We start from the raw sequence: 27,956 nt of genomic DNA, 5'->3' as shown, positions 1-27,956 counted from the left end.
CCTTGGACTAGCCATATTTCTAGTGCTCAGAGACACACTTGGCTGGTGGCGACCGTACTGGTAGGGCAGGATCAGACCACACACAGACAAAATCATGTGTGGTAGGCCAAACGAGGAGATAGAGGAAGGAAGGGAAACCGCGGGCTCACTCTATGCCGGGGGCAGGAAGCGGTAGAACAGTCCTGTTCAGGCAGGCTAACTGCTCAGCCCTGTCATCACACCAGCCTCAAGTGCCCCTAACGCCCAACTAGAAGCACTTCCTCTCTTCTCCAAAGACACTGCCCTGTGCTGAGCTGTGCATGCCCCAACCAGGTTTTACTGGGTGGCTCTGAACAGAGGTCATGGCCACTGCCCCCAAGAGGTGTTTTGGATATGATGGCAAGTGGTGCCTATCAGAATTTTGTGGGCACAGATGGGAGTATAGTTCACGCACAGTGCAGAATTGTTCCGGGTCCCTACCAACTTTGGAGCAACCCCTCAAACAGTCATGTCAGCAAAAAGAACCTGTCAAGAGCCTCACTCTATTGGTCGTATAAACACAACATATTTTTTGCACATTTCACCGTGACTTAAATTTTCTAGGAAAGCACTACTTCAGAAATCAAGGAGAGACTATACTGCTAATTGTTCAGAAATGCCAAGCGTGTTTGCCTCTGGAAAATCACATGACCAGCATCCATACCTCTCACCGTGCATGAGCTCTGTCAGTCTGAATTTCTGGTTGTTGCCTTTGCAGTGAGTCTTTGCAGAGAGGCAAGCATCTGACCCCTTCATGAGGTCTTCTGGTGCCCGTCATGTGCACTCTAAAATGATTACTAGTTTATAATAAACTACGTTCTCATTTATATTCCTTCTAGACTCTACTTGACTCAGGGTGGGCCAAATTTCTGTAAAAAGCCAGATTGTAAATATTTTAGGTTTTGTGTGCCACATTCAGTCTGTCACTTATTTTCCTTTTTTTTTTTGAACAGGTCAAAACCATTATTAGATCTCGGAGAATACAACAAAGGTCGTGGCGGATCTGATTTGCAGACTCTAGAGCATAATAATGGCGTTCCTGATGGATGACTCCAGGTAAGTAATGTTATCTAAATTTCATTTAAATATATTTACAGGGACACTACAAAATATTTGTTGTAGAACGGGTATTGCGTATGATGAGGTTGCAAACTGCTGACCCATACGCTGATGAAATATGAACAGGACTGCGGAGAAATTTCGGGGTTGAAGAATGACACAGAGACAAATGTCTGATCCATTCCCACCAGCCTCTGGAACTTCTTATATTCTAATACCCAGATCCCAAACTCTTTCCTCACCTGCTGCTCTGGTATCTTGAGTTTTCTCTGTAAGTCTTCTGTCAGTGATGGAACTCTTTCTCTGTTCTCTGGGCAATGTTTTCTCATGAAGGTCTCTATCTCCCTGGGCAGAACTGTTAAGAATTGCTCCTGCACTAGAAGCTCTAGGGTGGGTTCCTTAAAACACATCCCTGGCTTCAGCCATTGACAGCAAAGCTACCAGAGGTGGTTGAAAGCTTCATGAGTCCAGGCTGCTTCTGTGTACTGTAACTGCCTGAAGCACTGACAGGAGACTTCAGAGTCAGTATCATATTCTTGAAACACTGGGCCCTGATTCTAGGAGGCCTAGATTGCAAAACCCAGGGCCACAGCCATCGTCCCTTTCCAGCAGTGTACAGTTTATCCACGGCCTCAAGTCTCAGATGTCAATTTGCTTCTTTGTGTAATTCTTGTGGGGGAGGCACCTACAGCTGAAGACAGAGCAAATGAGAAAGGAAAAACAGCACTGGTCACCACAGGGCACCTTAACTCCCTCAATTGCTTCCTTTTCACCAAAGCCCTAAAGGAGCAGATTGTAATCTTCTGGAGGCTTTGAAAATCTGATGAAAGCCATGGACTCACTTCCCACAAAAATACAAATACATATGCACTTCTGCGCCCAGTTTCCAAAAGGTTTATGAAACATCCAGGCTCATGCACACACACCCTGCTTTCCAATATGGTAGCCACTAGAATCCCGTGGGATTTTACGTTGAAATGGATTAAATAAAAAATTCAACTTTTAGCCACACTGCAAGTTCTCGACGGCCATGAATTCAGAGGAGAGAGCTGTATTGGGCATCTCTGCTCCAGAATTCTACTGACTAAGGTGAGGAACACCTGCTTTCGCAGGAACCCACCAAGGATGCACTGGCCTGTATCCACACTCTCAGTCTAAGAACAGTTTTATTCCGTTTCTGAATATAGGTGAGCCACAGGAGAAATAGAGGAGAGACACTGAAATAGTGGTGAGTAACCCTGAAAGTCCATCTAGCCACGAGTAACCATTAGTCGCCTGCAGTCATGGGCCTCTTAGTGAGAGGCATGCCTTGCGAAGGCAGCAACTCAATCCTCATTCTTCTCCACTCGGGGTATGTGTAGTTCAGCCAACATCACCGTGACCCTCATGGCATTCCAAGTCGTTTTCTCAAGAGAAAAAGAGCCTGCCCAGGGCAGGCCATTAGGAATCTGGTCTGCATTCATAGTGAAGGACCATTATCCCATTCAGCACACTGTGTGCCAGGTGCTGATCCAAGCCTCCTATGTGTACTAGTTCATTTAGCCCTCACCCAATGGCAGGAAGTGGGTGCTAGTATAATGCCCTGAATACGGATGAGGGGACTGAGGCTTGAGGCTTAGGAGGACTGAATAACAGGTTCCAGGTCCCATCGCAAGTGCCAGCTGGAAATGGCGATGAGGTGAGAATCCATACACCCCTGCAATGCTCATGTGTAAAAACATCCAAATGGCCTTAGTGCAACCTCTGAGGTCACAGAGGCGGTCTCATACATGTTTCCGCAGATGTGGAGACTGGCACTGCTCATGCACTATGGGTGCTCTCTTTCTCTCTCTCTCTCTCTGCATTTTCTCACAGACCTCACATACCTGTTCTAGTTCTTGCATGCGATCAAGGATTAAAATACTCATGATCCTCTTCCTGCCCAGTCATCCAAAAATGACACTCCGGTCCCATACCATCCCTGGGCTAGTTTCCTAAATGACACACGGGTCTCTCTCTGCAGCATCCAGTTCATAAAATTGCCTGCAGTGGATCCAACTCCATTGAAAGGGAACAGCAATACGCCTAACACAGAGGCAGTGGTCCAGGAAGATGATTGCTTTGCTCACCAGGACTCCTTCCCAAGAAGCTTCTTTTTCCCCTCCTAGGCACCTAACGGTCGCTAGATGGCATCCAGGAACCGTGGCAGTTTGGGCTGGGGACCAATTTTTCCTGTGCTGCAGCCTCACGGCTGGGGAGCCCTCCCGAGTGACCCAAACCTTCCCCCACGGCTTCCAGGAAACTGACCCTCTGGGTTTCTCGCCATCGGCCCTTCCGGATGAAAACTTCACTTCCCCTCAGGGCCGATGGCTTCTCCCCAAATACTCCTGAAGGATCCGGTGCTCACAGGGTCTGTGGATAAAGAGGCGTGCGAAGAGGCACAGGGCTCTGTGAACGGCGGACACTAGGGGAAAAGTAAAGGGGACAAATCCCGAAAGGTCTGACGCAGGTTTTAAATCAGCTGCAGTGGCGAGGGTGCGGAAGTAGCGCGCTCCCCAGTGTACCTGTCACGCTTCCCTGGGGCGGGGGGGCGCTGCCGGGCTCCGAGGGCCCTGGGGAGGCCGGTCAGGTCGCGGGGAACCCGGCGGGAACCCGGGCGAGACAGTGGCCTGCCACTCATCATTCCTCTCACTCCCACGCCCAAAGGAAGGACAGGGCCACCTCACCTGTTTCTCCTGTTCCTGCGGGAGCCGAGCGCGTCAGGGCTGGAGCTCACCATTTGCGGTGGCTTCTGGTTGTGAGGGACAGGGATGCTCTTTCTATTCCTGCATCCGTGGTGGGGATAGGGGCCCGGAGCTCCCTACTCTTGCCATTCCCACGCCTGAGGAAGGGACAGGGTGCCAGTGCCCAACGTTCCTTCCATTTTCCACTCTTTCTAAGGACGTGGTCCCAATTCCCATCGCTCCTTACATTCCCTGGCTGTGGAGTTACCCGGGCCATGTGCCAAATGCTCTTTTCCTTCCCGCGCCTGTGGAAGAACTTGGTGCAGGTCCCGCCATCACTGGCTGCCACCAGTTTGGTGCTGGGGGCGAACCGTGGGAGCCTAAGCAATCAAGCGAGCCCTGCCCTCGGTGTCCTCCGTGTCTGTGCCTTTCGATGCCCCCGACTCACTGCGTGCGGGTGACCCGCCAGCCGAGCCCTCCCGTTCGCTCGGTCCTCCTGCAGGCCGTCGGGAAGACCCAGACAGCTTAGGTCTCAGTGGCATCTTCTTCCCGGTGACGCTGGGGGAGGGGTGCATAGCGTCCTGCCACCCGTCTAGGTGCAACTTCATCCCGAGGCCAGGAGGTCCAGGTGGTGGCTCAAGCTCTTGTCAGTCAATGTACTGTGACCTGGGACAAAATTGTGTACTCTCGGTGGGGACTGGATTTCACCAGAAAACTTCTTAAAAATCAGATTTCTGTACCACGCCCTGAAACACTGAGGTGCTGAAATTCACTTGGGCTCCAGTAAGAACATTTTAATAAATGTTTCAGCAGATTTGACTGGCCCATTGTTGCTCTGAAATTTGCATTTTGACTCTTTTGAAGTAACGCCTTATGAAACATGAGATATCTCAAATTTGAGAGAAATAATAGAACAGTAGAATTTTAAAGTCATTAAAATTAGTTAAATGTCTCTAAAATGTAAAGTTACCGTATGACTCTGCAATTTCACTGCCACAATGAAAAATGTCTGTCCACACAAGCCACTGTACACAGATATTCATGGCACCTTTATTCACAATTGCCCAACAGAAGAAACAACACAAACCTCCACCCATTATTAGATAAACAAAGTAGTATAGCCATGCAACCCGGGAGTGTTGAGCCATATAAAAGAAAGGTAGTGATGCCTTCTATGACACAGATGAATCGTGAAAACATTGTGCTATGTGACAGAAGCCAGTCACACGTATTATATGTTTCATGATTCCATGTATATGAAATGTACGAAATAGGCAAATTGATAGAGCCAGAACTTCGATTAGTGGTTGCCAGGGCTGATGGTGTTGCAGATAATGGCAATGATGGATGATGGGGATCTGTCTCCTTTGGGGGGGATGATGCAAAGATTATGGAGTATGTAGTGATATTGGTTGCAGAGCTTTTTGAATATACTAAATATCAAAAAATTACATTAATTTGGTGATATTTATGGCACGTTAACTTTCCTTTGGTAAAGAATAAATAACGTCCCCTGGGGGGTAATTGGCCCCATTTCAAAAAGTACCTCTGCTCTTTCGACATACCCTACCTTGACTGGAAAGTTAGGCTTTCTTCCTGATCATGTGAGATTATCTCGGTTGCTTTTGACTCTGCTAAGACCACCTGCCTGGCCTGTTAAGACAAAGTCAACAGCTCTAGGATCTCTCAGTTCCCTGTGTGTAACTTTCATCATATGGTCTCATCATTGTTCCACATATTTATTCTTCCCAGATACTAGAGGCTGGCCCTGAGCCAGCTATCTTCAGGGTCCTTACTGTGCTTGCTGATTCTGGTGAGAGCCCAGCAAGTATCTTTTAGGTTCAACCTGGGAATTTCACATATCTGCTACTTGTGCTGTAAAAACCCTTTGGGGTCCATCCATTTTAAGGAAATATACTAGACTTGGGTTTTATTGTATTAATATAACATTATTCAGTGAACTCAGCATTGAAACAAAAAATCCTAAAAAAAGATCGAGTCCCCTATGAAATATGAAACACATGTGCTCATTGAACAGTGGGTAAATCGAACCAGCTGGAACTCTTGAAAACCTTGATTCCTGGCCAGTCACACACAGGGCCTCCTGCCCACTGAGGCAACAGAAATTTGTATCTGACCTGTAGGAGTGGTCAGCATGGCCCAATGTGAACTTCATAGGTCAGCAGAAAAAGTGAAATCTGTGGTTCAAGACTAGCAAAATAATGTTCTTCTCTTGGGGGAGGGTGGTGGGGGAAGGTGTGGTCTAACAGTGAATAGAAAAAGGGCTTTGGAGCTTGATTGCTCTGGGTGAGGATTCTGGCTCTGGACAAGGAACTCAATTTTTCTAAACTCAGGTTTCTGACTGCAGTATGGGCATGATAACCCCTTCCCTGCAGGGGAAATGCAGAGGTGTTAGGAAGATCATGTGTACTGTGCAAACAGTGCCTGGCATAAGCACTCATGAAAGAGTAGTTGAACCGTCAAATACCATGCATAAGATATTCTGGTGTCACGCTGCTTGGGTGGGTTGGGGGCTGTTAGGTGAGGCGTACCAGGGGACCTGAGGCTCTTCAGCTGCTGGCCATGGGTGAGCTCGGGCTGAAAGGTCTGCCACACACCGTGACTGCAGCTGGGGCAGTCTGTTAGCATGCCATCTGGAAAACAACCTGGTTACTGGAATGCCAGATAGTTAAAGCTCAAGGTCCTTTGGCACAGATCATAGCTACACTGACCAGGTTAAACAAAAACCCCTCCTAAGATCCCACATAAGGTGATCGACCATGCTGCAGTGCTGTTATTCTTTGGAGCCTTTGTCATTATCTGTCGGGAGCCATTATGAGACACTGAAGAAGTTACATAGCTGATAGCCATGAAGCAACTGCTGAGACTGCTTAAACAATGGTTCTAGGAAGCAGGGTGTGGAGTTAAATGTTACCGACCCTGGAGGGGAGGTTCGCCTCCTAAAGAAATCCTCTTAAGATAGTGGAATGTTTTACAGCCCAGAAAAGGGAAGGATATATAGGAACTTATGTAAATGTAAGCATTCTTACGGTAACGTACATTGTGCTTTGCTATTGTACTCTGTGCCTTGCTACTGTATCCAAAAACTTATATAAAGGCTGCGCTAAATAAACTCTTGAGGCTGCAGCATTGACTGTATGCCCTCCGGAAAGTTCTTTCCTGTCTTTTTTCTCAGGCTTCACCCCCTTCTTTCAGGTAATGATCGACTTTAGCTGGCTGGCTCTGGCAATTATCATGGCTCCCTCTGGCTGGGCTGACCAGCAATGTTGGAGGGGGATGGGTGGATGGGTGGCTTCCTGTCCCAGCCTCTGGATTTTACCACCTGGGCACCCTCTACTATGCATTCAAAGGCACCTGGGGTTACTCTGGACATTCCAGATTTTGCTGCCTTGCACCCACCTTAGCCCTAGGAGAAGAGTCACAGATGGAACAATTCAGCTTTAAGGCAGCAGAAACAATGGCTACTCACTAAAGAATTCTGCATATTGCAGACGTTTTAACATACTATGGCCATGTTGTATGAGGTCCGTCTTAACTATTTGTTAGCTAGGTTACTATCTTCAGAAGGGACAGGGTATGATTAGCTAAGAAAGACATTATACTGTATATCTCACTTGAACAACCAAAGTGACTCCATCTTAGGTATAAGACTCCATTTTAAGCACAGGCCAGTTCCCGGAAAAGCCGCAGATAGCGAGACGATCACCCCACCCTAGACTCAACCAATCAGAGCAACTATGGAAGGTAACTCTCCAAATTACCTGCCTTGTTCCTTGGCACCATCACCCAGCCAATCCTGCTAAGTGACAAGCTCTTTGTACCAATCCTGTAACGCCAAGACATCGCTCCCCATGCTTATGATTTTTCCCTTCAAATACCCCTGAAGCCCCATGTTCAGAACCGCCTCCTACTCACTGCTGCGTCGGTGTGCAGAGTGTGGTCTGGATTCAAGTCTGAAATAAACTCCCTCTTGCTCTTGCATCGGTGTCGGCTTCTTGGTGGTTCGTGGAGATATGAGTTGGGGCATAACACACTCATATTTGGAATCTTAAGAAGCCAAACTCATAGAAACAGCTAGTGTAATGCTGTTTACCTGAGACTGGGGTTTGGGAAATGGGAAATGTTCTTCAAAAGGTACAAACTGTTAAGTATAAGATGAGTAAGTTCTGAGCATCTAATATACAGTATAGTGAATACAGGTAAATGTACTGTATTATACAGTTGAAGGTTTTAAGAGAGTAAATCTTAAATGTTTTCACCACAAAGAAAAATGTAAATATGTGAGGTGATGAGGATGGTAAATGATAATCATTTTGTGATACATATGCATATCAAATAATCTAATTATACATCTTAAAAAGAGTCTTTTATGTGCATTATATCTAAATAAAGCTGGGAAGGAGAGGAAGATGGTAGATGGCTAAAAGGAAGGACGGAGATTAAAAAATGAATCCTCTGGAGGGGGTCAAAATCTTTTACTCTATTTCACATAAATTTAGCCATAAAACAGAGGCTTATGAAAAGTATTGAACCTGGGTTAACCAGTCCATAGGAAAACAACTGCCTCCATGACTGTTTTCAGCAGCATAAAGAACAGAAGCAGTTATTGCTTTTGCCTCTCCCTCCCACTCCCTCTCCTGTGGATTAACCCACCTCCTGCCCCTATCCCCCAAGCTTTGGATGTGCATTTATGGCTTTAGCAACTTACTTTTTTGGTTGTGAGCCTAATAGGCTGTGTGGCTTCCCCTCCCTTTTTCCTTGTTGCTCGAACCCCCTATTGGTCCATGGAAATAGTTATCCCACTTTTATTTGCAGATATATCTTTGTTACTTATTTATAAAATGTAACTCCTCTATATTGCTGTGTACTTTGGGGAGATGAAAGATCTTTTTTCCCCATGAAAGATTACCATTTATATTCAAATGCAATGAAACAACATGCCAGTTTCATAAAAAGGTGTAAAAATTTATGAATATATAGAAGCCTTCTGCAACACCTGAAACTAGGATCTGACATAGATATAAATCCATGTCTTCTAACATCCTTGCCCTTCCCTTGACATCACATTGCTTCTCAGAAGATAATCACTGAAGCCAGGCCAATGGCAAAGCAAGAGAAACCACCATAAAAAAATTCCATCTGACCTAGTTCTCACTGGGATCATCATCCTAAGCCACAGGCCTTGTTATCTTCTAGATGGTCTGCCTTGGTATCCAACCTGCGATGAGCTACAAAGACCACAGTGCTCTCCTTGTCATTAACAGTAGATCAGTTTGCAAAATCCCTAGACCTTCCTGCAGAGGTGTATGGGGTTGTGCTGAGCAGGCATAATAATGGGCCTCCCTCTGGGCCTCAGAGCAGTGTGGCACCAATTTGAAAGTCTCCAATCTACATAGTTAAATAAGGCCATTCACCACTGCTCTGCGCTTTCAAGACAAAGAGGTAGATAGCTAAATGAGGGTCCAAACTGCCTCCTTCACTATTTCATTCTATATACCTCAGTGTTGAGAGGATCAGGAGATGGAGAAATATCAAGTGTTTTCAAGTCCCTATGTCTGTTGGCATTCAGGCCTTAACTTGTTGTTTGGAATTACTTGACAGAAAACTTTGCAGTACTGGGTGCTCAGGGAAGAAGAAACTAGAATGGGTGCACTTTGCTCAGGACAAATACTCCCAGGACAAATAGTGAATACTCTCCTCCTATTCCAGAATAAAGTCTCGAGTCCTGGGCTTGGTTGTTCATAAAGACAGAATAACAAACATAGGAATTCTAATACCCTGAGCTCCCTCTAGAGAATCTGAATATTTTTGTTTTCTATCTCTCCCAAGAAAGAATGAGAGTAGGGCTAATGGCTGTCATATATTTGCTGGGCACCTGATACCTGAGGAATTTAGATCACGAAGGGTGGGGAAGCTCAGTAACCAGACAGATATATAATTATAGACATATAATAGCTATATTTTCAATCTTTTATTTATAAAGTACACACGTTATCAGTTTTGTGCTATGCACTGAAGATACAATGCTGAATAAGAGAGATAGCTTAGATTCCTTTATGTACTCCTCCCAAATTTTCTGCTGATGACAAAATCCTATCATCAGGCACCTCATAATTTTGCATTTTTTCATCACCTCTAGGGTGAAGCTCCATATGGTGACTTTCTTCAGACTGGAGCCACTGGACATGTTTCCCTTCTCCTGTGGAGCTTCTGGTGTCTAAGAAGGCTTGACCGCCTGCTGAAATTTCTTCTGCATATGCTACAGGAATAAGGTTGCTCACCTGTGTGGGTTCTCTGGTGCTTAATAAGGTGTGAGTTTTGAATGAATCTTTTCCCACATTCATGACATTTAAAGGGCTTCTCTCCTGTGTGAATTCTTAGGTGTGTGTGCAGATTTGTGTTATGACTGAAGCTTTTCCCACACCATGAGCATCTATATGGTTTTATTCCTTGGTGTGCCATTAAGTGTTTATTAAGATCTGAACTCCACCTAAACCTCTTATCACACTGTTGACATTTATAGGGTTTCTCTTCGGTGTGAATTCTCTGGTGTTTAATAAGGTCAGAGCTAACTCTAAAGCCTTTCCCACATTCCTGACATTTAAAAGGTTTCTCTCCTACATAGCCTTTCCTATGAAGATCCATATGTTTTGGAAGCTCTTGTTTACAAGTTGAAAGTTTCTTTCTTTTCTTCCCTAGACAAGCTCGAAGCCGTTTCTGTACCCTGTGTGTATCGCCATGATTTTCCTTGCCAGTTGTTTTCTGGGCAACTTTCGTTCTGGCCTTTCTTAATACTTTGCATCCTGATGCTTGTATTTCTAATGTAGAAGTAGATATAGGTTGGTCATTTCCAGTGTCTTTTTTGAGTTTTAACCCTGTTGGAATAAACAGAAGAATCAGCCATCTGTGTCCCAGAACAAGAAAACTGGGAATGGAGCAAAAAAATTGATGACTGCTTTTTAAGAAATAGAGGAAAAAGTGATTTCTGGTCCAATCTGGACAAAATTGCATAGACGCATTTCTCCCTGATCCTCTCTGCCAGGCCCAACAACTAACCCATTAAAGAATGTAAGACACAACCAATAGAGAATTCTAAAAAGTAATTTAAAAAAAGGGAAAATGGTTTGGACCCCAGGACCAGTAGAATAGCATAGCAAGGTTATCTAGCATCCCCACACCCGAAGAAAGAAGGCATCCCAGATCTAGTGTTTCCTAACCCTCAATCTAGCAATAGAAGGCTGCCTGGATAGGCTTATTTCTTCCTAAGTCTGAATGGGAAACCTTCTGACAACATCAGAACCTATTAGGAGACACCAAAGGCACGCAGAACTAGCAACAGGTACCCAGGCACAACAAGTGGTCTGGAGAGGCCTCTTCATCCCTGTGTGTATGAGACTCCCCATTTTCATTGAGAGATACTTGGGACTAGATAAATACCTTCCTTACCCTCTGGGAGCACCAGCAAGGACACATGGGAGTCCTAGCAGTACCACATCAATCAAGGAAACATCATAAAGGTTCTGAAAATTAAATTCTCACTGGAAGTATACCCCTTAAAAGCAGAAAAGAATGCATGTGTTAACTAACCTAAAATAGATTAAATTTAATTAAAATATTTAAATAGGACCCAGACTCTCCTAACTTAACAAAATTATCCAGATACAATTTTTAAAAAAATCACCTATCAGACCAAGAGCCAAAAACAAAATCATGACTTGAGTAAGACAATCTGACAAAAATGGAGTCTGACTAAAAAAAAAGACAACAGGAAAATCTAAAAATACATGAAATTAAATGATACACTTCTAAATAATCCATAACTGAAAGTCTCAAAGGAAATTTAAAAATACATAGTTGAACAAAAATGAAATGAAATGTACCAAAATATGTGGAATAAAGCTGAAGAAGTACTCAGAGGAAAGTGTATATCCCTCAATGCTTACAACATAAAAGAGGAAAGGTCTCAAATCAATAATCTAAGTTTCTACCTCAAGAAACTAGACAAAAGTAAAAGAAACCCAAAGCAAGTTGAAGAATGCAAATAATAAACATTAGAGCGGAAATTACAATCAAACGAAAGCTTGTTCTTCAAAAAAATAAAATAGGAGTAATGTCAGAAGCATGGTGGCATAAGGGATTTCTCCTGATCTCTCCCCTTGAAATTATAGCAAGCTGAACATCTATACTCCAACAAATAACACCCACTCTGCACACAAGTATTATCTGAGAGATCTGCACATCAGAACATTTGACTATTCGTGTGATACAGGGCAGTGGAAAGAGAGATACAAAGGCACTGCAGAAAACAGCCTGGAGCTCCAAGCAGGATGAGGAGGAGTAGAGGATTATGCAGTGGTGTCTTGGCTCTTTGAAGCTCCAAACAGTCCTGCCTGAGTGATGAGCATATTCCGTGCAGTGGAACCCAGTGATCAGAGAAGAAAGCAGGGTAGAGACTGAGCATGGAGGGATAACAGTTAGCAGCCTCCTTTCATACCAGCATTATTCATGGTGGCCAAGACATGGAAACCACCAAAGTATCCTTTGACAGATGACGGGATGAAAAAGATGTGGTACATATATACAATGGCATATTACTTGGCTATAAGAAAAGATGAAATACTGCCATTTGAGGCCATCAAGTGAAATAAATCAGACAGAAAAATAAATGAGAACCATATGATTTCACTCATATGTGGCATCTAAAACTGAAAGCAACAAACATTACGAACAGAGACACATGGATAGTGGCTTAGTGGTTACCAGAGGGAAGTGCGGGAGGAAGAAGATAGATGGGGTAAAGGAGATCAAATACTTGGTAAAAGAAGGAAATTTAACTTTGAGTGGTAAACACACAATGCAATATACATAAGCTGTATTATTGAATTGTACAATTGAAAACTATTTGATTTTATTAACCAATGTCATCCCAATAATTTTAGTAAAACAAGTAAAACTCTAATTGATAAACCTATCATGAATGACAAAATAAAAGGGGAGAAGACAAATCATCAAAATCAGCAAGGATACTTGGTATATCACTATACATTCTGCAGCAATTAAAAGATAATAAGGAAGTATTATAAACTACTTTAGGTTTACAAATTTTAAAAGAGAAAATGAACAAATTCCTCAGAACTATAAACTATCAGAATTCAACCAAAATGAGATAGATCGTGTGAATACCAGTGTTACTATTAAATAAATTGAATTCATAATTTAAAAAAAAACTTCTAGAAAAAAAAGAAATCTCGAGGTCCATATGGTGTTATGGAAGATTCTACCAAATATTTAAAGAATGATCACCAATTTAATATAATCTCTTCCAGAAATGAAAAAGAGGAAATACTACCCAACTCATTTTATAAGACCAGTGTCACCCTGGTAGCAAAATCCTATACAGTACACTAAAAAAGAAAACTACATAAAAACATCTCCCATGAACTTAAATGCAAAAATTCTCAACAGAATATTGGCAAACTAAATATTACAATATATAAGAATTATATACCATGATCAAATAGGATTTATTGCAGGTATACAAAGCTGGTTCAACATTTAAAATCAATCACCACAACCCCCATATTAACAAGCTCTGAAAAATCATATTCCTAACAACTGACACAGAAAAGTATATGACAAATTCCACGTCTAGTCATGATGAAAACACTAAGAAAATTAGTAATATATAGAATGGATAAAGGCTATAAATAAAAAATCCCTGTACTAACATCATAAGTAATGGCGAAAGACTTACTGTTGTCCTAAAAATTGGAAACAAGGCAAGGATGTGTACCCTCATCACTCTTACCAACGTAGTACTAGAAGTTGGAGCTACTGCAATAAGAAAAATAAAAGGCACTGAAAATTATATGATTGTCTCTATATAAAAATCTCAAGAAATATACAAAAAAACTTAGAACTAATAATAAAGTGAGTTCAGAAGAGTCACAGGATACAAGATCAAAACATAAAATCAATGGTATTACTACATAAAAACAATGACCAGGCAGAAACCAAAACTGAAAATAATACCATCTATAATTGCTCCAATGAAAATGAAATGCTTCAGCATATACGTAACAAAACATGTAGAGGATAAATACACTGAAAATTACAAGCTGATGAAAGAAATCAAAGACCTAAATATAGAGACATAAATACTGTGTTTACTGATTGGGAAAGTCAAAATAATAAAGATATCAACCCTCTTCAAACTAATACATAGGTTTAAAGTAATTTCTAGCAAAATCTCAACAAAATTCCTTGTAGACATAGAAAAGCCTACTCTAAAATTTACATGGAAATGCACAGGTCATGAAATTGTTAAAATAAAATTTTATCTTGACAGAAAAAGAATAAACGAAAGAATCACTCTACCTGATATATATTAAGGGTTACTATATTATATAGCTACAATAATTAAGACAATATGATATTGGCAGAGGAATGGACACACATAGCTTGATGAAAAAGAGCATATCCATACAAATATGCCCAACTGATCTTTGACAAAAGTTTTTTACAATTCCGTGGAAGAAGTATAGCCTTTTCAACAAATGGGGACTAAAGCATCTAGACCTCCATAGGCAAAAAAATGAATCTCAACCAAAATGTCACACCTAATAAATAACTCAAAACGGATCATGGACTTAAATTTAAAATTATGAAACTTTTATCAAAAAACATAGGAGAAAAGCTTAGGGATCGAGAGCTAGAGTTCTAGTCTCGACACTAAAATTATAATCTATAAAAGGAAAAAATGAATTGGTGTTCTTCAAAATTAAAAACTTTTACTCTGTGGAAGCCCATGGGGAAGATGATAAAAGGACAATATATAGAATTTTGAGTGATGTCAGAAACATGGTGGAATGAGATTCATCCCTAGATCTCTGCCTTGAAACAACAATAAGCTGAACATCTAAAACTCAACGAAAAACACCCAAACTGCACACCAGCACATCTAAGCATGGGATCTGCACAGAAGAGCTACCACAGGTTAGAAAACTGGGTGTCGGGGGATGAACTGAAAGAAACAAAGAAGCTGCCTCTTGCAGCCAGAGTTCCCTGCAGGAGGAGGGGGAGGGGAAGAAGGAGAAGTAAGTACCCTGAACAGCCCTGCCTGGGAAAGCTGTGAGCTCCACAATGCTGGTGGCAGGGCCCAGTCATCAGGTCAGAAGGCAGAGAAGTGAGGATGACATAGAAACGACAATCTATTATTACCAGCTGAGGCTGCAAAACTCAAGGCTGAGCCACAGACCCCATCACTCAACCCAGAGGGCCCTTCCTCCATATCCTCCAAGATCCAACACCGCAATCCCCAGGGGAATCTGAGCAAACACAACCAAAACTGTAGCTAACACTGACAGGGACTGAAACTGAGGGTAGCAAGCATGATTGAATACCTATAAGGGAAAACAAGGCATTATTAAGACTTTATATGAAGCAGGGATTCAAGAGGCTTAAACACCAACTATTTGAAACCAAAAGAAAAACACCTTCTTTGCAACAGGCTAAAAAGATCTTTATAAAATCTTTCTGGAAAAAAAGCAGAACTCACTTCCATCAATGCCCAGGCAGAGAAATAGTCTATTAAACACCATGAACAACCAAGGTGACAAGGCAGCTCAGAAAGAAAGAGAAAAATCTCCAGAAAATAAGCTTACAGTAATAGAAATGTATGACTTAAATGACAGAGAATTCAGGATGGTACTTCTGAAAAATCTCAGCGAGATCCGAAACGAGTCATATAAACAACTTCAGAAATTGAAAAACCAACGGGATGACCAGAATAAGTTCTTTAGAAAGAAGAATGAAACCTTAAAATAAAAATGAATAGAACTTCTGGTGATAAACACACTGAAAGAGATGAAAAATGAAATAGAAAGCTTGGGAAATAGAGTTAACCTAATGAAAGAAATGATCAGTGATATTTAAGATGGAAATCTAGAAATAAATCAGAAGGAAGAATGAAAAATAATGAAAGAAAAATACAAGAACTAGCTGATACCATCAGGAGAGGAAACATAAGAACAATGTGCATTCTCAAAGGAGAGGAAAAGGAGCCAGAATTAGAAAATACTGTCAGACAAACAGTTGACAAAAATTTCCAAAATGTAAGGAATGAGCTGGAGCTTGGAATTCAAGAAGTCAACAGAACACCCAATTATCTCAATCCAAAAATGCCTTCAACAAGACACGCTGTATTAAAAGTATCAAAAATCAATGACAAAGAAAGAATACTCATGGGAGCCAGGGAAAAGAGGATAGTAACATATAAAGAAAAACCCATTAGATTATTATTGGACTTCTCAGCACAAACCTTATAAGCCAGAAAGGAATGAAATCAAATATTCAAACTACTAAATGAAAGGAACTACCAGCCAAGAACAATGTATCCAGCAATGTTCTCCTTTAAATATGAAGGAGAAATAAAGCCCTTTCCAGACATACAAAAAAATTAGGGAATTCTCCACTATGAGGCCGGCATTACAGGAAATACTGAAAGGGGTCAGCTCATCAAAAATGAAATGACAAAAAAAAATACGTAACGAGGAGTATGGTGAGGAGCAGGCAGATAAAAGCAAAGGAATACAACCCTTACAAAGAACAAGGCATTATACGCTTAAACGATAAGAAGAGATTTGCTATAGCAAGATAGTAATGAATGTTCAGCATACATAGGGACGAATTCAGACAACAATGACTGGAAAGGGGAGGATTCAAATATCCAAACTCGCAAAGGGAAACAGAGAGAAGGCACACGCAGAAGAATATGGGCAACTGTATAAACATGCCAAAGATTCAGAATTGAAATATCTACCATAAAACAAGAAGCACCAGAAGGAAAGCCCAGAAAACCCAACAAACACACAAAACAAAAAACAAAACAAACAAAAAAAAACACACCCTGAAACACAAAAACAAGGAAGCAATGGAAACACCAAGCTATGAGAAAGCAAAAGATAAAATGGTTATAGGAAAACCTCATATTTCAATAATCACCCTAAATGTACACAGATTCAGCTCACCAATAAAAAGGCAAAGAGTTGCAGAATGGATCATAAAACAAAAGCCAACCATACGCTGCCTCCAGGAAACATATCTCAGTTCTAAAGACAAATATAGACTCAAAGTGAAAGGGTGGAAAATGATATTTCAAGCAAATGGCATTCAGAGAAAAGTGGGAGTAGTGGTACTAATACTGGACGAAATAGACTTCAAAATAGACTTCAAAATAAAAAAGGTAAAGACATTGAGGTACACTTCATAATGATAAAGGGAATCATACACCAAGAAGACATAACACTCATTAATATCTATGCTCCCAATCAGGGAGCCTCGAAATATATAAAGCAGTTAATAACAGAACTAAAGGAGAAACAGATCAAAACACTATCCTAGTAGAGGACCTAAATATCCCATTGTCAGATATGGACAGGTCATCCAAACAGAAAATCAATAAGAAAATAACATCCTTAAATGATGCATTAGACCAACTGAACATAATTGACATTTACAGAGCCTTCCATCCCAAAACAGCTGCTTATACATTCTTCTCTAGTGCGCATTTAACATTTTCAAGGACCACATACTGCGACATAGAGATAGCCTCAACAAATATGAGTGTTGAAATCATACCAACCATATTCTCTGATCATAACACTTAGAAGCTGGAGATCGAATGTAAAAAGAAATCAGTAAGAACTGCAAATACATTAAGATTAAACAACATGTTATTGAAGAATGACTGGGCCAGAAAAGAAATGAAAAGAGAGATCAAGTAATACATAGAAACGAATGATAATGATAGTACAACATATGAAAACTTTTGGGACATGGCAGAAGTGGACATAAAAGGAAAGTTCATATCATTACAGGCCAATCTCCAAAAACAAGAATGAGCTCAAACAACCTAATGCTTCATTTTATAACACTAGAAAAGGAAGAACAGATGAAGCTTAAAGTCAGCAGAAGGAAAGAAAGAATCAAAATTAGGGCAGAATTAAATGGAAACGAAAACAAAAGAATAATAGAAAAATAAATGCAGCAAAGAGCTGGGTCTTTGAGAAGGTTGGTAAAATAGACAAACCCCTGGCTAGGCTCACTAAAGAAAAAAGAGAAAGGACACAAATAAACAAAATCAGGGATGAACAAGGAGAAATGATGATAGACTCCGCAGAAATACAAAAGATCATACAAGAATACTATCAAAAAGTATATAACACCAAACTTAATAACCTAGACAAAATGGACCAGTACTTAGAAAGATACAACCTTCCTAGAATGAATCGAAAAGAACTGGAAAATCTAAATAGACTGATCCGCAGTATGGAAATTGAAACAATCATCAAAAATCTTACCAAAAAGTAAAAGTCCAGGACCAGATGGTTTCACCAGTGAATTCTACCAAACATTCAAAGATGATTTAATACTGATTCTCCTCAAACTCTTCCAAAAAATCAAACAGGAGGCAATACTTCCCAACTCATTTTATGAGGCCAATATTACCCTGATACCAAAACCTGGTATAGATAACACGAAAAAAGAAAACTACAGACCAACATCTCTCATTAACACAGATGTAAAAATCCTAAATAAGATACTAGCAAACCGAATACAGCAACATATTAAACAGATTATACACCACTATCAAGCGGGCTTCATTCCAGGGCCACAGGGATGGTTCAACATATGAAAATTGATAATGTGATACAAAACATTAACAAACAAATTTAAAAATTCGGATCATATCAATAGATGCAGAAAACGCCTTCGACAAGATACAGCATCCATTTATGATCAAAACACTTAACAAAATCGGTATAGAAAGAAAGTACTTTAACATAATAAAGGGCACAGACAACGAACCCTCAGCCAACATTACACTTAATGGTAAAAAACTAAAAACCTTCCCTCTAAGATCAGGAACAAGGCAAGGCTCTCCATTATTCCCACTGTTATTCAATATAACATTGGAGGTCCTAGCGAGTGCAATCAGGCAAGAGAAAGAGATAAAAGGCATCCAAATAGGAAACAAAGAAGTCAAACTGTCACTATTTTGCAGATGACATGATTCTCTCTATATAGAAAACCCTTAATACTCCACAAGAACACTACTTGAAAAAATAAGCAAATACAGTAAAGTTTCTAGATACAGAATCAATGTTCAAAAATCCATAATGTTCCTAATCTCTAATAATGAAGTATCAGAAAAAGTGGAAAAATTTATTCCTTTTGCAATTGCAAGAAAAAAATACGTAGCAATAAATTTAATGAAACATGTGAAACACCTATATAATGAAAACTATAAAACCCTATTAAAAGAAATCGAAGAAAATACAAAGAAATGGAAAGATATTCCTCGTTCTTGGATTGGGAGAAACAACATAGTTAAAATGACCCTATTACATAAAACATTATATAGATTTAATGCAATCTCCATCAAAATCCTATTGGTATTTTTTTTAAAGAAATAGAACAAAAGATCATTAGATTTGTATGGAAGCGCAAAAGACCCCAAATTGCCAAAACCTCCTGAGAAAAAAGAACGAGGCTGGAGGCATCCTCTACCTGACTTCGAATTATACTACAAAACGACAGTAATCAAAACAGCGTGTTATTGGCAGAAAAACAGACACACGGACCAGTGGAACAGAATCGAGAGTCCATGTAAGTAAATCCATATTTATATGAACAAATAATTTTCAAAAAAAAAGAGCCAAAATTATGCAGTGGAGATAGGAAAGCCTCTTCGATAAATGGTCCTGGGTAAACTGGAAAGCCACTGGCAAAAGAATGAAATTAGACTGTTGTCTATCACCATACACCAAAATTAACTCAAAACGGATTAAGGACCGGAATATAAAACTGAAACAATAAAGTGCATAGTAGAAAACATAGAAACTAAACTCAAGGACCTTGGACTTACAGAGGATGTTATGAATTTGACCTCAAAGGCAAGGGAAGTAAAAGCTAAAATAAATTAATGGGACTACATCAAACTAAAATATTTCTGCACAGCAAAAGAAATCATCAACGAGGTAAAGAGGGAACCATCTGAATGGGCAAATATATTTGTAAGCAACGTCTCGATAAGGGCCTAATATCCAAAATATACAAAGAACTCTTGCAACTCAATAACAACGAAAAAACAAATGATCCAATAAAACAAATGGGCTGACAACCTGAACAGAGACACTTCTCCCTGGAGGACATATAAAAGGCCAACAAATATATGAAAAGATGCTCAATATCTCTAGCTTTTAGGGAAATACAAATCAAAACCACAATGAGATACCACCTCACACTTGTTAGAATGGCTATAATCAACAGGACAAGTAATAAGAAATGTTGGAGAGGATGCAGAGAAAAAAGAACCCTCATACATTGCTGGTGGGACTGAAATTGGTACAGCCACTATAGAAAACAGTTTGGAGGTTTCTCTAATAACTAAGAATTGATCGACCATATGATCCAGCAATCCCTCTACTGGGTATTACCCCAAAGACTTGAAAATTTATATGCAAAAATATATTTGCACATAGCAGTGCTATTCACAGTGGCCAGGACATGGAAGTAACTGAAGCGTCCTACGATAGATGATTGGCTAAAGAAGCTGCGGTACATATATATAATGGAATATTACTCAGCCATAAGAAGAGATGAAATACTGCCACTTGCAACAACATGGATGGATCTCGTGATAATCATGCTAAGCAAAATAAGCCAGACATAAAAAGTTGAAAACTACATGATATCACTTACACGTGGGATATAAACCTAAAAGCAACAAATGAACGGGACAAACAATCAGAGAGTCATGGACATGGACAACAGGCTCGTGGTTATCAGAGGGTGGGGTGGAGGGGGTGATAGATGGGGTAAAGGGGTCAAATATGTGGTGACAGAAAGAAATCTAACTATGGGAGGTGAACACGCAATGTGTGTGTATGCCTTATTGTTAAAATATACGGCTGAAACTTATTGGATTTTATTAAGCAATGTCACCATAAAGTAAATTAATTAATTATAAAAATAAGACCAAAAAAATAAAAAGTACAATATACAGACCTGGAAAAAATATTTGCAATTTCCGTTATCTGAACATATAAAGAACTCTCAAAACTCAACATTTAAAAAACAATTCAATTAAATATGGGCAAAAGTCATTTCAATGAAGAGAATATAGAGATTACAAATAAGCACGTTAAAAAGCTACAATTCATTAGGGAAATGGAAATCCAAACCACAAGAAGATAACACTACAGAGCTATCAGAATGGCAGAAAAAAATGATGACAATACTAAACACTGCAAGGTGTGGGCAAACAGGATCACTCACCTATTGTTAGTAAGAATATAAAATGGTACATCCACTATGGAAAACAGTCTGGCAGGTTCTCATAAAATTAAACATACAATTACCATATGAACCAGCAATTGCACTCTTAAGGCATTTTCCCAGAGAAATGAAAACTTATCTCTACATAAAACCCTGAACATGAATGTTTATGGCAGTTTTATTCACAATAGCCAACAACTGAAGATAGAAAAAATCTTTCAATGGGTGAATGGTTAAACAAATGATGGTATATCAATACTATGAAATGCTACTTAGCAGTAAAAAGGAGTGAATTACTGATACACACAACAACTTCGATAAATTTCTTGGGAATAATTCTGAATGAAAAAAGTACAGCCCAAAAGGTTACATACCTTATATTTTATTTACATAACCTTATTGAAATGGCAAAATTTTAGAAATGTCAACCCGATTATTGGTTGGCATGGGTTGGTGATGTGGTAGGGTATGGGGGGAAAGTGTGTATGGTTATCAAAGGGCAATAGAAGGAATCCTTGTAGTAATGTTCCTGTCTAGCATCTTGATTGTGTAGTTAATGCACAAACATACATATGTGATAAATCTTTGCAGAACTAAACACACACACATAAACAAAAACAAGTAAAGCAGGAAATATAAATAAGGTCAGTGGATTATATCAATATCCTGGTTATGATATCATATATTACTTTTGCAAAAGTTATCATTGAGGGAAACTGGGTAGTTTCATGTACTACATTTGAATTCTTCAAGTGAAGTCTACAATTATGTCAATAAAAAGTTCAATTAAAAATACAGGAACAGAATCTTAAAAATGTTAAGCCCCTGTTAAGGCTCCTATCAAGGAAAATTTCCTCTCTTCCCGTGAATATACTTACCTGTAGGGCTCTCCAAGACTGTCCTTGAACTCTTGGGGACCTTGGATCTATGGTTCTTTCCCTTGTTCTAACAGATCACTTTAATTTTAAAATGCAACAATAATCTGAGAATAAAACCTTAAGGTCATGGACTGCCATCTTAATTCTAGGCTATTTTCAGGAATAGTGAAGGACTCTTTTGCTTTCACTTACTCTAAATGTTTGAATAGGCAGAAATTTAGATTCAATATTTTTTTTATGCTCTACTGTGGTTGTGGGTGAATATACAATAAGTAAGCTAAGAATTAAACTTAAGGAGGATTGATCTACTCAATATGGAGAATGGGAATCTAGTGCTATTGAAGAGACTTAATTAGAGATAATGGTGGCTTAAACTAGGATAAAGAGTGGAAGAGGTGGAGACATGATTGTATTCACAATCTATTCTGAAAACTTGCTAATGGATCAGTTGTGGGGTATAAAAGAAAGATTGGAATAATGAATAATAACTGAAAGTTTTTTGACTTGAGCAACAGGGTAAACTGTGGTGCCCTTTCCTTAGAGAGAAAGAATATGAGAGGAGCGGGTTTGCAGGGTGGGGTGGGAGTATGATATAACAAGAATTCTATTTAGAATAAAGAAGTGAGATGTGTATTTGTAAAAAGCTCTCTAGGTGATCTAGATGTGCCTTTCCTTTTCCCCACATCATCAAGTTGAGAACCAACCAGCTACTGAAACACTGGAACTCTCACAGGAGTACATTTTCCATAAACTGAGGGCATAACAGATTATTCAACTTCTATACAAAGGAAAGGAAGAATCTTTACCTAGAGAGATGACAGTCTCATAGTTTTCCTGCATTACATCACTGTAGAGCATCTTCTGAGCAGGGCCCATTAATTTCCATTCCTCTTTGGAAAAAGATATGGCCACATCTTCAAATGTCAACAAACTCTAAAAAGAATGGGTTTTAGTTCAGTATTTGCCACTACAGAAGCCATCCTATCATTCATTTCTGAATTACACAGCAGGCCAATCACTGAAGTGTGTAAGACTTAGGGGAAAAAGTGAGATGGCAGCAAAGGAAGGAAGCAAAGAGACCATTAAACAAGCTTGGGAGGTGCCCAATTCCCATGGTGCCAAGCCTAGGTGCCTAGAGGACATCTGGAGCTAATATGGCTCAGAGAACCTGCTGGGCACTGTGGGTCTTGGGCATCAAAGAAAAACACAGACAAGGTCACAATCAGGCTGCCTGAAAAAGCTGGAAAATACAGCTCACCTGGGACTCAGGCAAGATGAGCTCAGATGCCATCTTCCAGTTTGGGGTGCTTTTCTGCTCAGAAAAGGCTAGAATCTGTTGAGCAGCCATAGCTGTGGGTGGAAAAGAGCCAGAAAGTTTCTCTTTTCTGTTTATGAATATCTTGAGCTGATTTCTAAAATATAGATTAGGATTCCTTCAGTAATGATGGTTCACCTTCGCAAGTGAGGTGTGTGTGTGTGTGTGTGTGTGTGTGGTGCCTAAAGTGGCTTTCTCATGGTAAATAAGAACCAAATATCCAACACTCCATAGGACTGGTTCCCCATTTGGCTGTTTCCCGGATTTCATGAAAACTAATAAAAATAAATCTACTATTTTTTCCCCTCATAAAATAAGTTGTTCACTGGGCCTGGCAAGAATTAGAGGTGTTTGAAAATGAATAAAAGACTCAAGTCCTCCAGTGTATAGTAGAAAATGTGGGACATTTTTGTCTTTTACTATTTTTTCCTGGTGCACAATTCTCTTTCCATTTTGCCACTAACAGGCCATTTCTGATTCAATTTCTCCTCTAACTTATAAGGGTGAGATCCCTATGCTGACCATCACCCTCATTCGCCACCGACCTACTTGTACTTTCACCTGAGAGACATCCTAACTGCTAGCATGGCTGAGTACCTGGAAAATTCCCATGACAGTCTAGCTGAACAAATTACTAACACAGCTCTCAGAAGAGAATTATGAAGCTCCTCACCTCTTTCATATACAGGCTGGGTTTCTTTCTGAGAATTTCTGCCCAGCTGTTCTTGTAGTACCTGGCATATATTCCAACATTCTTTCTGGAACACACCCATTGGTTGGGGCTCTGCTGGCTTCCACTTAAACTCTGGGACCACTGCTGTTCCTCCCAAGAGCACTGCCTCCTTTCCCAGGTCATGAGCTGTGACCTAGAAATAATCCCCATCTTCATTAGCACAAAACTTACTTTGGGTTTTGAGGTGGTAGTGGAGGGACGAACAAGAGTAGAACCCAGATTTCGGGAGTGTGTGACATTAAAGGAAGTAAGAAAACACTGAAAAGGTATTGTGCCACCATTTTCCCACAATGAACCAATATATCATCTGAGAAAATTAGGATAAAATGAAGAGCTCTGATTGCTGCCAGCCTCCACCCCTCCACACACAGCCACAGCTCAGGCCACTAGTGGACTGGGAGTAGGCTGTCTGTTCTAACACTGCCTTCACTGGCTTGCTTCTTTGACTTTACATCCTTGTCTGAGTGGATTTCTATCTTCTAGTTTTCTCTAAAAAATAAGGCAATGAATAAAAAGGGTTTTCCTGCCAGTCAGATTTTCCAATCCTGTCATGGCTAGGGAAGAACTTCATGGAGGAAGAGGATGCAATGGAAGAAAAACTGGGGACAGTTGGGCTCTAACTTCCTTTCACATAATTCAATTGTAATAAGACACCAAAAATATGTCCCGCCCTGTGTTCAAGGTGGGATCTGGAAGAAAGGAAGTGTGCTGCCATCTCCCAAGGGTTTTCCTTTGGTTCCCCACTTACCAGCAAAACCAAGCAAAAAACACTATGGGAGGAGAAAGACAGCTGGCTCTTTTCCTGACCTAGAGATGTATGTTCCCACTATGGAGGGCACTGCCCCTTAGCATCTTGATTCTCTCCAATTCTTTGTTGGCATTTTTCTTCCTTTCATATTGTTTCCCTTTCATTTTTTCTATTTTCTTCCTCTGCAGTCTCCCCAGAGTTCTGTGATTTAAACCTGTTTGCTACCCTCTCTCTCCTTTGATCTCTAAGTGCTGCCTATTTTTTTTTTCAGATTTTCCTTCCCTTTCTCAACTCTTTCTTGCCTATAATTTCTGTTTCTAAGAAATCAAGTCCTGTCTCCTTGGCCATCCCAGACTAGGCCCACCACCCTAAATTTGCACTGTTCCTAAAGAGGACAAAATGCATTTTTTCCGTAAGCCAGGAAAAACTGCCAGGAGCTCCAAAATTTGTAGACTACTGCTGCATGTCTGTGATTTCTGATCCCACATAGTTATCCTAAAGGAGCAATGGAAGCATGACCTAGTCCATCTCATTCCTCAATTAATCTCCACCCCGCCCTCGACCCGGACATAGCTACCTTTATCCTATTTCATTATACACAAAGAATCTTTCTCACCTCGCTGCTTATTCCACCAGGTTCTCTCTGAAAGCATTTCACCAAGGCCACAGCCTCTTCAATGCTCTGTGGACAATACTTCTGCACCCAGCTCTGGGTATCCCTGGGCAGAATGGTCAGGAACTGCTCTAGCACCAGCAGTTCCAGGATCTGTTCTTTTGATTGTATCTCTGGCTTTAGCCACTGATGGCATAATTCCTGAAGTTGGCTGACAGCCTCAAGTGGTCCAGATGCTTCATGATAACAGAAGTTCCGGAAGTGTTGGCGAGCACTCTCCGGACCAAGACTGTCTTTCTGTGGGCTAGATTTCTTATTCTGACAGGTGCTCTCTTTCACAGACCCCTTAGTCTCCCACAAAGCCTCCAAATGTGGGTACAAGCATGCATCCACGTTCAGATGTCTCATCATCATTTGCTCTAGGAACAGTTTTTCTCCTATGTGTGACATCCTCCAGGTGCCACCTTTGACATCTGAGGCCTTGTCAGGTTTGGTTCAAAACCAATGTGTGGGTCTTCTCCTCGATAGTACTGAAGGAGAAAGGAAAAAAAGTACACATCAAATGAAAGTTACATGACACATATTTACTTGGTATCTATAATTATCAGAGAAGAATAAACAGAAAAGTTCCTGTCCTGCTTCCTTCTTAAAATCAACTGCCAAGTATTAGGACAGTCATGATAACAGATTACTTCAGAACATATATTTCTCTCCTTTGTTACTCAACTTTGAAAGACAAACATAACTCAGAGAATACAGATGTCACTTGATAACTTTTTGTTAAAAGTTGAGGAAAGGTTGGTGAGTGAAAAAAAAGGCACGCATTTGCTAAATGAACCTTTGAGACTATCCAACACCCAATCTGTGCATTTCCTGTCCCATCTTCACAGATAGGGTATATTTGAGTTTCTTTAAATTTTAAAAGATCACCCCAGTCTTTTATCTTTAGTCAGGAGGAAAATAACTTCAATGTCGTTCATTATCTTATGAAGATTAAAACCATTACTTCATGGAACATATGATATAGTCTCCTTTCCACTGCATTAACACTGGCAGAACCAAGACAAGAAAATCAGAAAGTAATCATGGAAAAAGTAACCTTATTCCTCTTAGCAAATATCTCCCAACTAAGCAACCAGATGTCCTCAACATTTTTTGTTGGTACTTTGGGGGAAGTCTTATAAAGGGCACTGTGCAAATTTGTACCTGTGTATTAAATTTCTTGCTTACTGCTTATTTTACTGGAAAAACCTAACATTTTGTATAAGATAGTCAAATGTCAGATTATAAAACAAACAAGAGAAATTGTGATGGTTAAAGTTCTTGAGACAGGACGGGTCTAGTAAAGGTACTCCTCTTTACTTTACAGAGTCATACAGATCTTTAAGCAAGGCTAAGGGCAGCTTTGAGAGTCTGATTTTTCCTGAGGTGATGCAGCAGAAAGAGCAACAAAAATTCTTTCAGAGATGCCAATGGTATTCAAAAACTAGTTGGTTCTTTGCTGCCTACCCTGGCTCAGGAAGTACAGGGACACCTCTCATATTTTTATGTCAGAAGCTTAATGTTTTTGAGTGGAAACGGTAAAGTTTTGCTGGGTGCAGTGGTAGACATAACTGCCCCATCCCCCACCACTATTAATTCGCTACACGGGCGTCCATAAGCCCTGTGCCTGCGGGCAACTTCTGAGTGTGCTTCGGCGGCATCCCTCAGTGATATCTGCACACAGGGTACAAAAAGTTTGCTTCCAAAGGTTAGATGTGTAAGTAGGGGCCTGAGTACCCGCCTTGCTAAGAACAGGTCCCGCCCGCTCTCAGTCCGACCACCGCCTGGCAATGCCTCTGCTCCGTCCTCCCACCTTTCCTCACCGTCACGCAGCTGCCCCCAAAGGCTGCACTGGCACATGTGGCCCGTATCTCTTGGGCTCTTCTGACCAAACCCAAAGGAAAAATCAGGCTTCTTGATTACCTCCACGCAGCTCTGGCCTCTGTGGACGCCACTTCCCTCTTCCTCACTCGACTACGAAGTCGCCACGCCTCCCCACTGCTCTGGGGAGGAAGCGCTTGGCGCCTGCGTCAGTCCAAGAGGCGGTGTAGTTAGCGCGCTCCTTGGCGAATGAAGCTCCAAGACTCGGGAGCGCACAGTGCTTGGCAGATCAGTCCGCCACCAACCGGATCCCTCTACCGCCCGTAGACCACACCCCAATTCTTCATTTTGGGGTCGCGGTCTGTGGACAGGCCCCTGACCGGAACAGGAAGATACATTTCTGGTGGCTTCAAGACAGCCACGCCCAGCCATTTATCTCCCTTCCTCCACCTGTGCAGTTAGCTCAGCCTGCCAGGAATCACCCCCGCGGGTCCTTTTCATCACTGAAGAACTGGCCGCCTGCTTCGGTTCAGCCCTGGATGCCAACAAACAAACAAACAAACAAACAAAAGTTAATGCCAATGAGTATTCAGGCCTGCTGGGGGCCTAGAGGAGCCCAGTAAGCCACTCATCACACGAGAGAGATGTACCCTACCGGCAAAGGGT

At 40.8% G+C, this 27,956-nt stretch overlaps 1 protein-coding gene across 9 annotated transcripts in view; it reads right to left on the bottom strand.

Moving 5' to 3' along the window:
- ZNF75D (zinc finger protein 75D) overlaps window positions 1-27,625 on the bottom strand; it is a 60,255-nt gene extending 32,630 nt beyond the window's left edge. Inside the window, exons 1-8 of one of the 9 annotated variants that reach the window (XM_036226804.1) lie at window positions 27,393-27,625; window positions 25,431-25,957; window positions 24,007-24,199; window positions 23,277-23,368; window positions 22,825-22,951; window positions 3,783-4,445; window positions 3,364-3,468; window positions 1,320-1,768 (exon numbers count right to left, since the gene is read on the bottom strand). In XM_036226804.1, the coding sequence (XP_036082697.1) occupies window positions 4,384-4,445; window positions 22,825-22,951; window positions 23,277-23,368; window positions 24,007-24,199; window positions 25,431-25,877 (921 nt within the window). In that variant the 5' untranslated portion in view covers window positions 25,878-25,957; window positions 27,393-27,625 and the 3' untranslated portion in view covers window positions 1,320-1,768; window positions 3,364-3,468; window positions 3,783-4,383. Of the gene's footprint in view, window positions 1-1,319; window positions 1,769-3,363; window positions 3,469-3,647; window positions 4,446-9,756; window positions 10,676-22,824; window positions 22,952-23,276; window positions 23,369-24,006; window positions 24,200-25,430; window positions 25,958-27,292 lie in introns of those variants that run through there. The other 8 variants (XM_036226805.1, XM_036226806.1, XM_036226803.1 and 5 more) reach the window with 8 other exon arrangements.
- Between the last annotated feature and the right edge of the window lie 331 nt (window positions 27,626-27,956).

This window comes from Rousettus aegyptiacus, unplaced genomic scaffold, assembly GCF_014176215.1.
Source record: "Rousettus aegyptiacus isolate mRouAeg1 unplaced genomic scaffold, mRouAeg1.p scaffold_m13_p_9, whole genome shotgun sequence".
NCBI classification, from domain to species: domain Eukaryota; kingdom Metazoa; phylum Chordata; class Mammalia; order Chiroptera; family Pteropodidae; genus Rousettus; species Rousettus aegyptiacus.
Note: the sequence above shows the minus strand (reverse complement) of the source record. Positions and strands in the feature narration are given on the sequence as shown.